Genomic DNA, 15304 nt, shown 5'->3' on the forward strand with positions numbered 1-15304 from the left:
GGCTACTCTGGCCGGGCGCAGCGGCTCACTCCTGGAATCCTATAACTTTGGGATGCCGAGGCAGGTGGATCACCTGACGTGAGAAGTTCGAGACCAGCCTGGTCCAACATGGCAAAACCCTGTCGCCACTAAAATACAAAAGATTAACTGGGCGTGGTGGCAGGTGTCTATAATCCCAGCTACTAGGAAGGCTGAGGCAGGAGAATCGCTTGAACCCAGGAGGTGGAGGTTGTAGTGAGCCAAGATCACGCCACTGCATTCCAGTTCGGCCAACAGAGCGAGACTCCATCTCAAAAAAAAAAAAAAGAAAAGAAAAGAAAAGAAAAGAAAGAATGGCTGCTCCACAGGCAGAGAGGCACCAAAGGTCGCTGGTTGCCCATTTTCATGGTTATTTCTTGATCATATGCTAAACAAGGGTTGGACTATTCATGAGTGTTCTAGGAAAGGGGTGGGCAATTCCCAGAAATGAGAGTTTCTGTCCTCCCGTCTGAGACCATGTAGGGAAACCTCCAGATGTTGCCATGGCATCTGTAAACTGTCGCGGTGCTGGTGGGAGTGTCATGTAGTAGCTAATGCGTTATAATTAGCACATAATGAGCCGTGAGGACAATCAGAGGTCACTCTCGTGGCCATCTTGGGTTTGGTGGGCTTTGGCCGACTTTACTGCAACCCGCTTTATCAGGAAGGTCTTTATGACCTGTATCTTGTACCGACCTCCTATCTCATCCTGTGACTAAGAATACCCAGCCTCCTGGGAATGCGGCCCAGCAGGTCTCAGCCTCCCTTTACCCAGCCCCCATTCAAGATGGAGTCGCTCTGGTTCACGTGCCTCTGACAAGTTGGCCTGGGTTGAGTGTTCCCTAGTGTGTGGTTGTTGGAGCTGTTCCTAGGAGTAAGAGGTATTGTCAGTAGGAAACAGGCCTCTGTTAGCCCGGGGGCTGGCACTCTGCCCCATTATATCGGCCTCATTTTAGTGGTGACAAAACTGGGGCTCAGAGACATCAACTCCCTCATCCCGAACCCCCAGACTGTCAGTGGTGGGCTGGGGTTTGAATGTGGGGCTTGAAGACCCCTCATCTCCTCTGGTCCCCCAGACTCTGCTGCCCAAGAGGAACAGGATCCCAGGATCCAGGCCCCTCATGGCACCAGCCAGGGTGGGCGTAGATGGGGAGGCAGAGTTCCAAAGCCTCCCGGACTCTGAAGCAGGTCAGGGACAAAGAGCAACCCGGACCTACGGGCCCCACCCCGAGAAGAATGGCTGCAGGCCCGGCCCAGCGGGCAGGAGGTCTGTGTCCTCACTCAACGTGACGGCGCTTCCGGCTGCTCCAGCCAGGCCGTGCTGTCTTCACGTTTCCAATCATGCGGCCTCCCCTCCAATTCCCAAACCCAACCCACAGAGACAGCGATCTGGGGTCCACGTGAGGTTTGTCAGCAGCTCTGACCCGCTGCTTCCCGCCAGCCCCCCGGCCGGTTCTGGAAAGCTCTCTGCTGCCCCCTGGTGGGGAGGCTTAGGGTAGGGCTCTGGCTGCAAGCATGGGGTCCCAGAACCTCCTGGCTCTGTCACCTCTGCTGGGTGGAAAACCAACCCAGGACTGAACCAGTGACACCTGTGGCGCTCCCAGAACCTCCTGGCTCTGTCACCTCTGCTGGGTGGAAAACCAACCCAGGGCTGAAGCAGCAGATGGGTGCCTGATTCCTTATTATCAGAGCGCTGCCCACTGGCAAGTCTCTCTCCGGACCTCAGCTTCCCCTTCCATTAAACGAGGGGCTTGGGGGATACCAAGGAGGGGTAACTGCTTAGTGAGGATGGGAGGTTTCTTCTGGGGAGATGAATACATTTTGAAACTAGATGGTGTGGGTGGTTGCACAGCACTGTGAATGTACAAATGCCACCACATTATTTGCGTTGAAAGAGTTAATTGCATGCGATGTGAAAATCACCTCATTTAAAGTGTTTAAAAGAGGGGTCTGGGAGAGTGCAGTGTGACAATCACGTGGGACACCCACAGTCTCTGAACGTCAGTTTCCTTGCGTAAACTGGCAAAGAGACCGTGTGAACTGTATTCCCTGGGGCCAAGAGATTCCAAGAAAGAAAACCTGGGATTCCTGGGACTGGGATGAGGGCCGGGGTCCGGAAGGGGAGGGTGTGGGTGGGGACAGCTGGGGGGCAGCCCAGATAAGGCTTTCAATACAGGGTAGCAGCGTCTACACAGGCGAAGATCCCTGCATCTCACTTCCCGCAGGGCTGACCAGTGGCCAGAGGTGGGACTGGCCAGGCTCGGCCCAACCAAGTCTGGGAGCAAAGGACACTGAGTGAGGGATCCCCGGGGCCACCCTCACTGGCCTGCGGCTCTCCTGACACCACGAGAGAGGTCCAGGAGCTGACCTTGGGTCCTAATGGGGGACACCTTCCTGGCTGCAGGCTGGCAGGGTGGTGTGGTGGTCAGTGTACTGGGCTCTGCGTGTCTGCCTCTACCTGCTGTGTGACGGTGGGCCAGATACCTAACCTCTCTGTGCCTCTAGTTCTTCAATGGCGAACAGGGACACTAGCAGCTCCCACATCCGGGCACAGTGGCCTGAAGGTTAAAGGCAAGGGTGGCACGAGACCTACCGCAAGAACTCTGAGCAGGGAGAGCAGGGAGCTGCCCAGAGTTCAATCACCATCTCCACTCTGGCCGCCGAGGAAACCAAGGCTCATGGTGACCTGGCCCAGGTCTGTTGGACTCACGGTCCTTCTCATCCCCAAGATCAGAGGGCTGCCACCAGGGAAGCAGCTGTCCCCTAGACACAGCCCAGGAAGCACACAGGGAAGGATGCCATGGGGACTTCGGTATGTTTTTGCAAAAAAAAAAAAAAAAATTTATTGCTATTTGAACCCTGCTTTTATGCTTCCATTACCCAGAAAATGAGCTACGGGAGACACCAGGAGAGGCAGGAGATCATCCTCCTTGCACAAAACCCACTCCCCCTCAGATACTGTCCTCAGCGAGGGTGGCTGGAGGCCAACCAGGGGGTCCACCCGCAGAGTGGCAGAGGAGGTAGGTTGACCCTGTGGACGCTGAGCTCTGTGGCGAAGGTCCTGGCCTTCTGGTAGAAGAAGAGCGACTTCTCGCAGTCCAGGAGGAAGTTGTGGGAGATGGTGGCTGGCCGCGTGTAGATCTTCAGCTGTGCCTTGTTGCCCAGGTCCACGGCGGCTGCCAGTGCCAGCTGGTAGTACCCGGCTGCATCAAACGGGTCCTGAAGGGGACAGGTCATGGTCAGCAAAAGGGGGACTCGGAGCCTGTCTTCCCAGAGGCCGTTCCTGTCTCCAGGTCATTCCACATGTCCATCCGATGCTGGCTCACCCCATGAGCCCCGAAGCCTGTGACACTGCTGTGGTCTCAGCTGCAGGAGGTGGGGATGACCCTGACACCCCCGGAAGCCTTCCTGACTGCCCCTACACCCCACTCACCCCAAGCCTCCTGCCCCAGTGCCACTCTCTCTGCAGGCAGTGGCTGCTTTCCCCATGGGCTGAGGTCAGGGCAGATCTTGCCTGCTCTGAGAGTTCCATGCAGGACCCGTGGCTCCAAGCCACAGCAGGGGCATGGTGTTGAGTGACCCAGGCTCCCCTCTGGCCCCTGTCCATGCTAACCATTTCCAGGCCCTCCACGGGCCAGGCCAGGTACAAAACCATCTCACAGGTGTCCTCTCTGGCAATGTTCCCTGAAATATTGACGGAGTGTGACTCCCCAGACATCCACTCCCATTTTCAATGCGTCTTTGGCTCAAACTCACCATCCCTGGGTTGGGATGCCATCTCCCAGACCTCCTCCTTGACCCTCCCATCCCCCACCCGGCTTCTCCCCAGGCACCTCCTCCACATGGGGTCACCCAAAGGACCTCTCTAAGACCCATGCCTGGCCTGTCCCTCTTTACCATCTCAAGATGGCTCCCAGGGCCAATGACAAAGTCCAACATGCAGCAGTCCATTCCTTCACTGCCCCGCCCCACACACGGAGCAGGGGCGTGAGAAGGCCCCGAGTCACTGCCACTGCTCATCCAATGCCCCCTGGCCCAACCGAACACTGGACTCTGTGCTGGGTGCATGGTTGAGCCTAACGTCCTTGCTTCCAGTCTGAGGGTCCTGGGAGTGAACACTGACCACGCAGGGTGGCCCGGGCTGTGGTAGAGGGAAGCCCAGGAGGCCCCAGACTCAGCCGGGGGTGGAAGGCAAAGGCTTCCTGAAGGGGTGGGGGCTTCCCAACTAAACAGGAAGGAGCCAGCCAATACATATGTCTCTGCGTGTGCCTGTGCATGTGAATGTGCGTGTTTGTGTTCCTGTGCGTGCATGTCCCTGTGTGTGTGCCTGTGTGCATGCCTGTGTGTGCATGTCTGCGTGCGCATGTCTGTGCGTGTGCGCCTGTGTGTGCCTGTGCCTGTGTGCATTTGCGTGTGCATTTCCATGTGCCTGTAGTGTGTGCAGCAGCTAGTGAGTGACAGCGTGAGCCAGTAAACACCTAATCCACACTATTCCAGGGCTCACTCTCATGTGTAGACTAAAGGGGACCCCATTTTAGAGGCAATTGGCAAAGATGCCCATTTACCCCTGCTTCTCTGCCAGCCTTCCAGGTCCCATCCAGCCTGGCTTTTTCTCCCACTCCTCTGGGCCCTGGGTCCAGAGCCTCCTATACAAGGAGCAGGGTGTAGCCTTGGAAAGACAGCCGCCCTTGGGGAATTCCAAGGGGGCCTCCCTGTGGGAAGCTGGCCTGCACTGACAGCATAGTCACGATGAGGCCCAGAGGGCTGTGCATGGGAAGGAGGGCTGTGCATGGGAAGGAGGGCTGTGCATGGGAAGGAGGGCTGTGCATGGGAAGGAGGGCTGTGCATGGGAAGGAAGGCTGTGCATGGGAAGGAAGGCTGTGCATGGGAAGGAGGGCTGTGCATGGGAAGGAGGGCTGTGCATGGGAAGGAGGGTTGTGCATGGGAAGGAGGGCTGTGCATGGGAAGGAGGGCTGTGCATGGGAAGGAGGGTTGTGCATGGGAAGGAGGGCTGTGCATGGGAAGGAAGGCTGTGCATGGGAAGGAGGGCTGTGCATGGGAAGGAGGTGAAGGAGGCCTCTGTCCCTCGACCCCAACCATGGACTTTGGCCTCTCAGGTATTACTTGGCGCTTTCCTTTCTCCTGGACAGGCGGAGTGGGCGGCAGGCTTGACCAAGACAGATAAAGGCCTCTTCTGGGAGGTCCGTCCCCCTGGGTCTCAGTCGAGCCCCTTAGCGGTGAGCAGCGTCCCCCTGGGCCTGATACTTGGCACCTCCCTATCTGGCTGGGACTTGGGAGGCCACAGAAACCACGTCTGACCACCAGGTGTCGCCAGTACTGGGTGGGGGCCTCCCGGGCAGCCCCAGGCCTGCGGTGGAGTATACGGGGCAGGGTCTTAGGGCTGCCCCAGCTCCTCATGTTGTTCTAAGGCCCCCAAGATCTCGGCCCCTGGACTGGAGTGCCCTGGCACCTCAGCCCGTAAGGAGCACTGACACGAGGCTGGTGTGATGCTAAGGAGGGGCGGTGCCCGCTGGGCAGATGGGTGGAGACACCACAGATCTCAGTCCGCCAATCCCAGCTCTCCACCCCTGCAGGGCTGGGGGCAGAGGGAGCACAGCACCTCCCCTCGAGACACACCCGACCTAACAAGGCCTCAGCCTGGCTGGCTGGGGCCCCGCCCCACTGCACCTGCCCTGAGCTGGGGTTTCCCTGTCTGTGAACCCAATGGTAAGACACTGGTACCACCCCACCCTTCCTGGGTGATGTGAAGATTCAAGGTGTCTCGGGACTCCAGGAAGGAGTTGCTCAGTGCAGGCTGGCACCCTGGGCAGGCTTCCTAGAGGAGGCGCCAGGATTTCGGTTGGATCTTGCAACGTGGATTCAATGTGAGGATGATGCCGTCCTCTGAAATGTCACTCTCCCGACCCTGTTTTCTTTGTTAAATTCACCTTGACACTTGACTGTCAAGACTCAGCTTTGGTGTCACCTCCTCCAGGAGGGCCCCCTGACTACAATCCCCCTTCTTTACCCAGAGGCCACCATTACCCACTCATGTGTCAGCCTCCCTGGCTGAGACTGAGTTCTTGAGGGTGGGGCCTGGCCATCTGGGGAGCTGGGTTTTACCTGCTAACCTTGCCGGCTCCTCCAGCTGGGTGTAGAGCTCCAGGGAGGCCACTGGGCCATTCCTAAGAAAGGCTGGAACCCAGGCCTCTGGGGTCCGGGTGGAGATCCCACTCCAAGGGGGCTGGGAACACCCCGAGCCCTGCCCCTCCCACCCACCTTCAGGTCGTAGGAGATGATGTCACGGAGCACCAGGTACACCTTCACGTAGTAGAGGGTCTCCTCGTTGAACTCCAGCGGCGAGTTACAGAGCTAAATGGCCTTGAGGTAGAAGTGCTCCGCCAGCTTGCCATGGCCCAGCCGGTGGTGCAGGGCGGCCAGCCGGTGGTGCAGGGCGGCCAGCCGGTGGTGCAGGGCGGCCAGCCGGTGGTAGGCCACGCGCTCGTTCAGCCGGTCCCCTGGGGTGCAGGCCAAAGGGGCAGGTGTGAGGATGTGGCTCCCTGGGACAGGGAGGGCACATGCCCCTCAGGAGCAGGTATACAGATCCCAGGCAGCACACCTGGCTTGTCTCCAGGCACCTGTGGTCACCTGGGCAGCTCTGGCCGTTCCCTTCCAGGTTCCCAGACTCACTTTCCCATCTGCAAAGCAGAACTAGTAAGGCCTGCCCCTGTCTACTGAGAGGCTTTGGCAAAGTCGGACTTGGATGGCCCAGCTCTGTGTCTACACATAGCCACCTGCCTTTGCTCACTGGTTTTAACCAGGGGAGCCCAAAAGCCATGCAGTCCAGGTGCTCCCGGGCTCCCCGGCTCCAGGCAACCCACAGATGTGACATCCGACTCCTCCTGGGTGTGTCATGATCAGAGCCCCCTACCTTGGGGAGTCAGCTGCACACCTACTGTGTACTGGGCCACGGGGCACAAGGCGCTGGGGCATGTGGCCTGCCTAGGGTTCCCTGTCTCTGGAGGGGGACAGACGACCCTGGCACAGCACCAGGGGATGCCCGGCCTTAAGGGGCAGACTGCTGGAAGGGGAACTGGGATTTTATCAGCCAGAGAGTCGTGTGGTTGATGAGGGTGGGAAGGGCACAAGAGAAAGGGAATGTGCCACTCAGCCTGGCACATACAGGGACCAACGAGATGCCTGGCATGTCTGGAAGGCAGAGGGCACACTGGGCGGCCCCTGTGGTCAGCAGCGGGAACAGGCAGAGGAAGCAGAGCTCAGTCAGGCAGGGAACTCTGCACTGCGTGAGAGACCTCGGGCTGTGCCCCACAGACGGACGGGGAAGCCAGTTGGGCAGATCTGCCTGCCTGGACAGGAGACCAGGAAAATCCAGCAGCTGTTTCAGCTCCTGCCCTGCAGACCTGGAGGCTGGGCTCTGGCAAAGTGTGGGTCCTGGCAGGGCGGGGGCTCAGGGGACTTGCCCAGAGTGATCCTGAGTGCTAGGGCCATGTAGGCAAACTCCAAGTCTTCCTGGGGCTCCTCCAGTGTGGCCAGCAGTGACACCAGCTTGTTGCACAGCTGTAGCTGCAGCTCCACCTTGCGGTTGTCCGTAGTCACTGCCGGGGCAGGGCCCGGTCCTACCACACAGGCAGGTGGGGTCAGTTTTTTCGCAGCACCCACCTTGCCCAGCGCCCTCCTCAGAGCTCAAACACGTGCTTGGAGCTTCCCACACCCCAGCTATCCCTGCACCTCGACACAGCTCTGTGCTCTGGGATAACACACAGTTCAGACATCCAAGTTGGGGGCTGAAGAGTCACCTGAGGCCCATCCAGCTACACCCGATAGCCTCAGACCAGCCTCTCCCACCTGGGCACCGGAGGTCTGACTGGGGGGAGCCAGCACTCCTCTCTGCTCTAAAAACACCACATTGATCTGTGCCCAGGGCTGAGCCACACCGTGAGCTCAGAGGAAGGGAGAAGCCGTCCCACTTCGGGGTGCATGCAGACCTGGGCCTCCCACTGATATGCTGTGTGGCCTTTGACATGTCCCTGTGCCTCTCTGAGCCTCAGTTTCCTCATCTGGAAGATGGGGACAGGACTTCCCACTCATGGTTGCTTGAGGTCATCAGGTACAAGGGTAGAGCCATTGTCACGTCCAGGCCCCGAGCGTTTGTCCCAGGCAGGGGCATGGTCAATATCATTCCCGGTGAGACCACTTGGAAACTCATCATGTGCATGGGTGGCCCTGCCTCCATTTGGGAGGCCTCTACCCTGCCACACCTGTGTCTCGGCCCTCCAGGTGCCCCACTGAGGCCCACCCACATCAGCCCACAGGCCAGCTCACCCAGTAGAAGGACATGCCTTCCTCCCGCTCCCAGGCCCCATTGAAGAAGATGTCTCCAGCTGCCTCAAACAGCTCCAGCCCCAGGTTGAGGTTGCCTGTGTACAGGTCCACATTCTGTGCCACCTGAAAGGAGACAGAAGTTCCCTCAAGACCCACACCTAGCGAGGTGGCTACGCGCACCTTTGCCAGGCTCCTTCCCCTCACACACTACAGGTACACTTGAGCATTTTTCAGACCCTGTGCATGAGGGCTGCCCCCACCACTGGCATGAGGACAATGAACTGATGCTCCTGAGTGCCAGGAGGTGACTGAGCAGCTGCAGCCCAGGAGCCCGACACCTGTGAATCCTACCACCAGGGCTAGCCCTAGCCCACTCCCCCTGCACTCAAACCAGTCTCCGTGGCCCCCAGATTGCTGGGAGCCCAGCCTCTGGCTCCTTTCTGCGTTGTCACATGCCTGCCACATCAGCAGTGTTTCAGTGTTTGTGGGTGGGCCTGGTCCCCTCTTGGCCATGAGCTCTTGATCCCTCTCCTCAGCTCAAGGAGGTGTGCAGCAGGTGCTCAATAATGAAAGCTTCACCAGGCTCGTGGACTTCACAATTTGTTCCAGATCACACTGTGTTTGGGAAAGCCTCTGAAAACAGCCACTGTGATAGATTCCTTTTGTAAGGAGATGTGCCACGTGTCGCTTGGAGCAAGTTCTTCTGTGTGTTAACTGAGTGGTCACATTATTTGAGCATGTACTGTATACCAGCAAGTGCTGTGCACTGTGAGGGGCCGTGCCTCTGCCCTCAGGGAGAAGATGCTGGCCACCGGGGGAGGATGTGAGGGAACCAGTTGGAGGGAGGGAAAAGGCACACAACAGGTGCTCAGCAGTGGCTTAGGAATGAGTGGATGGATGGATGAATGGATGAGGAGATGTAGACACATGGATGGATGGATGGGTGTGTGGATAGATTAATGCTGGGATGGATGGACGGACGGGTGGATGGATGGACGGACGGGTGGGTGGGTGGATGGGTGGATGGATGGGTGGGTGGAATGATGTGTGTATGTCTGGATGTATGTATGCGTGGGTAGATAATGTATGGATGGGTGGAGGGTAGATGATGTATGTACATGGGGATGGATAGATGGTGGATAGACGAATGTATGGATAAACAAATGGACAGATAGATGAATGGAGGGATGCATTAATAGGTAGATTGGTGGGTGGGTGGATGGATGAATGATTGATGGATGGACGAACGGTGAATGGATGGATGGGTGAGAGGATGGATGAATGGAAGGATCAATAGGTAGATGGATGATGGAAGGATGGATGATGGATGGATGAACAGGTGAATGGATGGATGATGGACAGATGAATGGAACAACAAGTGGATGGATGAAGGATGGATGAATGGATGGATGGATGGATGGATGGATGGATGGACAGATGAATGGAAGGATGGATGGATGGATAGATGGATGAATCATGGATGGATGGAAGGATGAACAGGTGGATGGATGGTGGATAGAAGGATGAATGGATGGATGGATGGATGAACGGGTGAATGGATGGATGATAAAAGGACGGATGGATGAATGGACAGAAGGATGGATGATGGCTAGAAGGATGAACAGGTAAATGGATGGATGATGGAAGGATGAACGGACAAACAGATGGATGAATGGTGGCTGAATGAATGGATGATAAAGGGATGGATGGATGAACAGGTGAATGGATGGATGGATGGAAGGATGAACAGGCGAGTGGATGGATGGAAGAATGAACAGATAAATAGGTGATGGAAGGATGAATGGATGGGTGATGGACAGAGAGTGAATAGCACAGGGTTCCTCCTGCATCCCTTGCCACTCACCTGGATGTACAGGTCCACCAGCTCGCTCTGCCGCAGGATGTAATAGATCTTCCCTGCTTGCAGCCAGGCATGTGCCTCCTTCTCTTTCCTCTGGAGGTCAATGAAAATCCCCAGACTTCGTTTGGTGTAGTCCAGAGAGGATTTGTAGGCCCTGGAATCAGACACAGGTGTCAGAACAAGGGCTCTCATCCTCCTGGAACCAGTCTGCCTCCTCCCGTGGGTCTGGTGACAGATGAATCTGGCATGTGGGGACTGGGAACGGCCCTCTTGTGTGTGCAGTGTTCTGCCTTTCCCAGGCTGCTGGGAGGGCCAGGGTGAACACACACGGCATGGAAAAGATGAAGGACATCCTTCTGAGGGAATCGAGCATCATGCCGCCCTGTGGCAGGAGGAGTGTGCTAGTCCATCTCCCCTGCCTCCCAGACATGGCCGGTGTCTTCTCCAGACGCACCAGGAGCCGTTAGTGTTCAGAGGCCATCTAGGCTGATGGTTCTCAAGGTGTGCAGGCATCACAGTCACCCGGAGGCCTGTCCTTATAGCTTGCTGGCCCTGCCCCCAGAGCTTCCGGCTCCACCGGCCTGGGGCAGGCCCTAGAACTCCCACTTGCCACAAACTCCTAGGTGACATGGATGCTGCTCTACTGGTCCAGGGACTACACTTTGAGAAGCATGGCTCTAGCACACTGGCCCATTTTCCTTCTGTGAACCTGAGGTCAAGACCGGACTCAGTCTCCCAGGTCCCTGTGGAATCTGGCGGCTCCTCTGCTCTCTCAGTAAGTCCAACACTCAAGGGGCTGTGACTGCAGCAATGTCACTGGGCCCTATGGGTGGGGTGGCCAGGGCCATGGTTACCCCACCAGGTCAGGATGCTTGGAGGAAGCTGACTAGGCCAAATATGGGATGTGAGACCTTGAAACCCTGCCCCAGAGAAGCAGGTGACACAACTGGCTCTGTCTTCTGTGGGAGAGAAGCCACAGGTGGCTACTGTGGTCACATTTAAGGGGACAGATGAAGGCCAGGAGTGAAGATTCGGGGCAGGCACAGGTAAGATGACAAAAGCCACCATAGTAGGAAGAACAGCCCAGAGTGCACGTACTGCCTCTGCTGGGGTTGAGATGACCTTTGACCCAACAAGGGAGGCTCAAGCTGGGACTCACGGGCCAGCAGCAGCCCTGGGATGACCCCAGGCCGGCCAGCTCAAAGCATCTGATGCCAAAGCACCAAATGATCAAAAGGAGAGGGGCTGCTGGGCCCTGGGCCAGCTTCCCTGTGCCCCTCTCCCTGCCCGTCCCCACCTCCACCACTGCAAAGCCAGCCCTTACCGCTCCGTGCCCAGGGACAGGTAGACCTGACTGAAGGTCTCCAGGAGCTGCCCCTCCAGCACCTTGTCGGCCACCTTGCAGGCCAGGGAGAGCTGGAGATCGTGGTAGATGACGTACTGGGCCTCGCTGGGCATGACGGTGGCTGTAGAAGTAGCACAGCCACTGGACGGCCCGCAGTTGGTCTGGGCAGAAGACAAAATGGAAGACGTTAGTCTCCCAGCATCGAAGTGAGGCTGGCTGTGCTCGGAGGCCCCTGCTTGCCTCCTTCACTCCTCTGTGAGCCTGGGCTCCATAGGCGGGCCGCCTGAGCGCAGACAGGCTATGCACCTGCGCCAGGGCAGACGCTGAGCACACTGTGACATGGGCACATCTTGGTGCAGATGCTCATGGTACAGGCCGGCCTTCTTTACAACTCCCAGGGCCGAGGTTGTGGATGGACACAGAGTGAACAGCAGGGGCTCGGCCCGTGCACCAGGCCATCTATTTCTGCTTCACAAAGACCCTCTGGCCAGGACCAGGGCTGCCTTCAGCCTGAGCTGATGAGGCCAGGGGCACAAGTGGCCCCTGTCGCAGATAGAACCCTGAGAGAGCAAAGCCAAGCGTCATGTCTGCCACACACGGCATCATGTTGGGGGAATGGGATTCAAAGCCGGCCCCTGGCGTTCCCACACATGCTTCTCTCATGCAACCAGGCTCCCAAGCCACAGGCTCACTGGCCTCTCCCAAAGCCTGATTTTCTAGTGTCAGAAACATTCCGGAGATTAACATAGGAAACCAGGTACGCCGAATGGACATCTGTCACACACGCCACCCAACAACAGCCGAATACACAGTCCTCTCGAGCACCCATGGGACATTGCCCATGACAGACCATGTGCCAGGCCACAAAATGAGCCTCAGTGAATGGAGAAGGACTCAGACCAAAGCAGAGGTGTTCTTCAGCTGTACTGGCACAAAACTGGAAATTGACAGTGAAGAAAGTGTGGGAAATTCAAAAATATGTGAAAACTACACACTCCTAAACAACCAGTGAGTCAAAGAGACCATCAGGGAAACCGAAAACTAATTTGAGAAGAATGCAAACAAATGCACAGCCCCGGCCAGTGCGGTGGCTCACGCCTCTCATCCCAGCACTGTGGGAGGCCGAGGCGCGAGGATCGCTTGAGTCCAGGAGTTTGAGATCAGCCTAGGAAACATGGTGAAATCCCGTCTCTATATTAAAAAAAAAAATACAAAAATTAGCCGGGTGGGGTGGTGCACATCTGTAATTCTAGCTACTCGGGAGGCTGAGGTATGAGAATGGCTCAAACTTGAGTAGAAGTTGCAGTGAGCTAAGATGGCACCACTGCACCCCAGCCTGGGCAATAGAGCAAAACTCTGTCTTTAAAAATAAAAAATAGCACAACGTATCAAAAATTCCAAGATGCAGCTAAGGCAGTGCTGAAAGGGAAATTTATAACTGTAAATGTCTACATTCAAAGAAAGAAGAAAAATCTCAAATCAAAAACCTAACCTTCCACCTTGAGAAACTAGAAAAAGAACTAAACCCAAAGTGAATAAAAGGAAGAAAATAATAAACGTGAGAGTGGAAATGGGAAGTAAAAATACAGAGAATGGAAAAACAAAAGAGATAATCAACAGAACCGAAGGTGGGTTTTTTGAAAATAACACAACTGACAAATCTTTCACTAGACTGACCAAGAAAAGAAAGACGGGACACAAATGACTAAAATCAGAGACTGAGCACCATGGCTCACGCCTGTCATCCCAGCACTTTGTGAGGCTGAGGTGGAAGGATCGCTGGGGCCAGCATTCAAGACCAGCCTGGGGGAACATGATGAGACCCCATCTCTAATAAAAATGAAGAAATAAAACATTAAAAACCCAAGTTTCTAAAATCAGAAATGAAAGAGGAAACATTATTGCCGACCTGACAGAAATAAAAGGATTCCATGAAAACACTACGAACAATTGTACACCAACAAACCAGACCATCTAGACACAACAGCCAAACTCCTAGAAGGACACAAACTACCGAAAGTGACTCAAAAATGACCCCAAGGAAGCATGTGGGGTATCAGCCACAGGCCCACGCCAGCCACTCGAAGTAGGTTCTAACCAAGCTACCTCCAACAAGCAATGTAAATACACCACACAACTGGCTTCTGAAAGGACACCTTGCAACCAACAAGAAACTGTTAGCACAACTTTGACAAACTGTGCAACTAAAAACCTTGGAAAGGGATAAACACTGCCACATTTTGACTCAAATACTGTTACGTGGTAGCACTGCAATAATTCACTGAAACAAAAGAATGGATGAGGAATAAGTTTATATAGGAATCAGAGGAAGCATGACTAATCATTTAAAGAAATAGGTCAAGAAACTGCTACGTTCAAATGCTACCGTGAGACACTGTCAGGGCCTTAGGCAAATTCACTTCTCTTGGTCCTGTTTCTAGGTTCATCAAAAACCAGCTTTGGACTAGGGAATCTGTTGCTTCCCAAAGCCTTCCTTCTGTGATTCCAGCCCAGATTTTAGGACTGCTCTCCCACTTGGTATATGAAAGCACTTTCTATGTAGAACAGCAAGAGTACATTTCTCTGTTGAATGCGGTTTGGGACCTACTCTATGAGGAAGAATATCATCATGTAACTTTAAGCATGACGACAAGGCGCACTCTAGATAAGGATAACACATAAGATGTGGCCATACACTTGTGGATGCCTGGCAGGGAGATGGAGGAGGCTCATTTAATGAACCCGGGGTGCCCGTTGCACCTGAACATCCTCAGTCCACGTCAAGTTCACAACATCCTTCTGACATCAAACCACAGGTATCACATACTTTTCCATACTTTCCACCCAAGATTAAAGTATGCAGAGCACCGTGATAAAGACACCTCCATTCCCAGCATGTTGGCTCTCATTCCGTAGAATTACATACTTTCGGTGCAAAATGGTGACCAGGTTGCAGCGGCAAGCAAGACTGGGCTCAGTGGGGACAGCAGGCCCTGCAGGAGCCACCACTCCTGTCGACACAGTCTGATGCAGCTGCAGAGAAGCTGTGGCTGAGGCCATTCACTTTGTGAGAGAACCGCACAGGAGGGAAAAGGTAGGGAAGGTCGGGAAGACGGCAATGTCATGCTTCTGAGCCCAAGCCAAGCCATCGCATCCCCTGTGACTTGCACTTATATGCCTAGATGGCCTGAAGTAACTGAAGAATCACAAAAGAAGTGCAAATGCCCTGTCCCACCTTAACTGATGACATTCCACCACAAAATAAGTGAAAATGACTGGTCCTTTCCTTAAGCGATTATATTATCTTGTGAAATTCCTTTTCCTGGCTCATCCTGGCTCAAAAAGCTCCCACACTGAGCATCTTGTGACCCCCACTCCTGCCCACCAAAGAACAACCCCCCTTTGACTGTAATTTTCCTTTACCTACCCAAAACCTATAAAACCGCCCCACCCTTATCTCCCTTCGCTGACTCTCTTTTTTGGACTCAGCCCGCCTGCACCCAGGTGATTAAAAAGCTTTATTGCTCACACAAAGCCTGTTTGGTGGTCTCTTCACATGGACGCGCATGACAGGTAGGTGCAGAGCCAGGGAAGGACCTGTGATGAGAACAGAAAGGAATGCGTCTCCCTGTACACACACTCGGATTTTATGACAATGTGCGCAGGGGGCTGAACTGGATGCCTGAGAACATTCCTCCAAGTTCTTTTGCTGATTTTCTAAATATTGGTGTAAAATC

The 15304-nt window shown here is 55.2% G+C and overlaps 1 protein-coding gene across 1 annotated transcript; it reads right to left on the bottom strand.

Moving 5' to 3' along the window:
• Positions 1 to 1481: 1481 nt before the first annotated feature.
• Positions 1482 to 12009, bottom strand: LOC140711267 (SH3 domain and tetratricopeptide repeat-containing protein 1-like). The gene is made up of 4 exons (XM_073014189.1): positions 11547 to 12009; positions 10226 to 10376; positions 8362 to 8484; positions 1482 to 3237 (listed from the first exon to the last, which is right to left on the bottom strand). Exons 1-4 carry the CDS (start codon positions 11678 to 11680, stop codon positions 2983 to 2985), a joined length of 663 nt encoding a protein of 220 aa, XP_072870290.1. The 5' UTR covers positions 11681 to 12009; the 3' UTR covers positions 1482 to 2982.
• Positions 12010 to 15304: the final 3295 nt, after the last annotated feature.

This window comes from Chlorocebus sabaeus, unplaced genomic scaffold, assembly GCF_047675955.1.
Source record: "Chlorocebus sabaeus isolate Y175 unplaced genomic scaffold, mChlSab1.0.hap1 unalloc_scaffold_428, whole genome shotgun sequence".
Taxonomy (NCBI): Eukaryota; Metazoa; Chordata; class Mammalia; order Primates; family Cercopithecidae; genus Chlorocebus; species Chlorocebus sabaeus.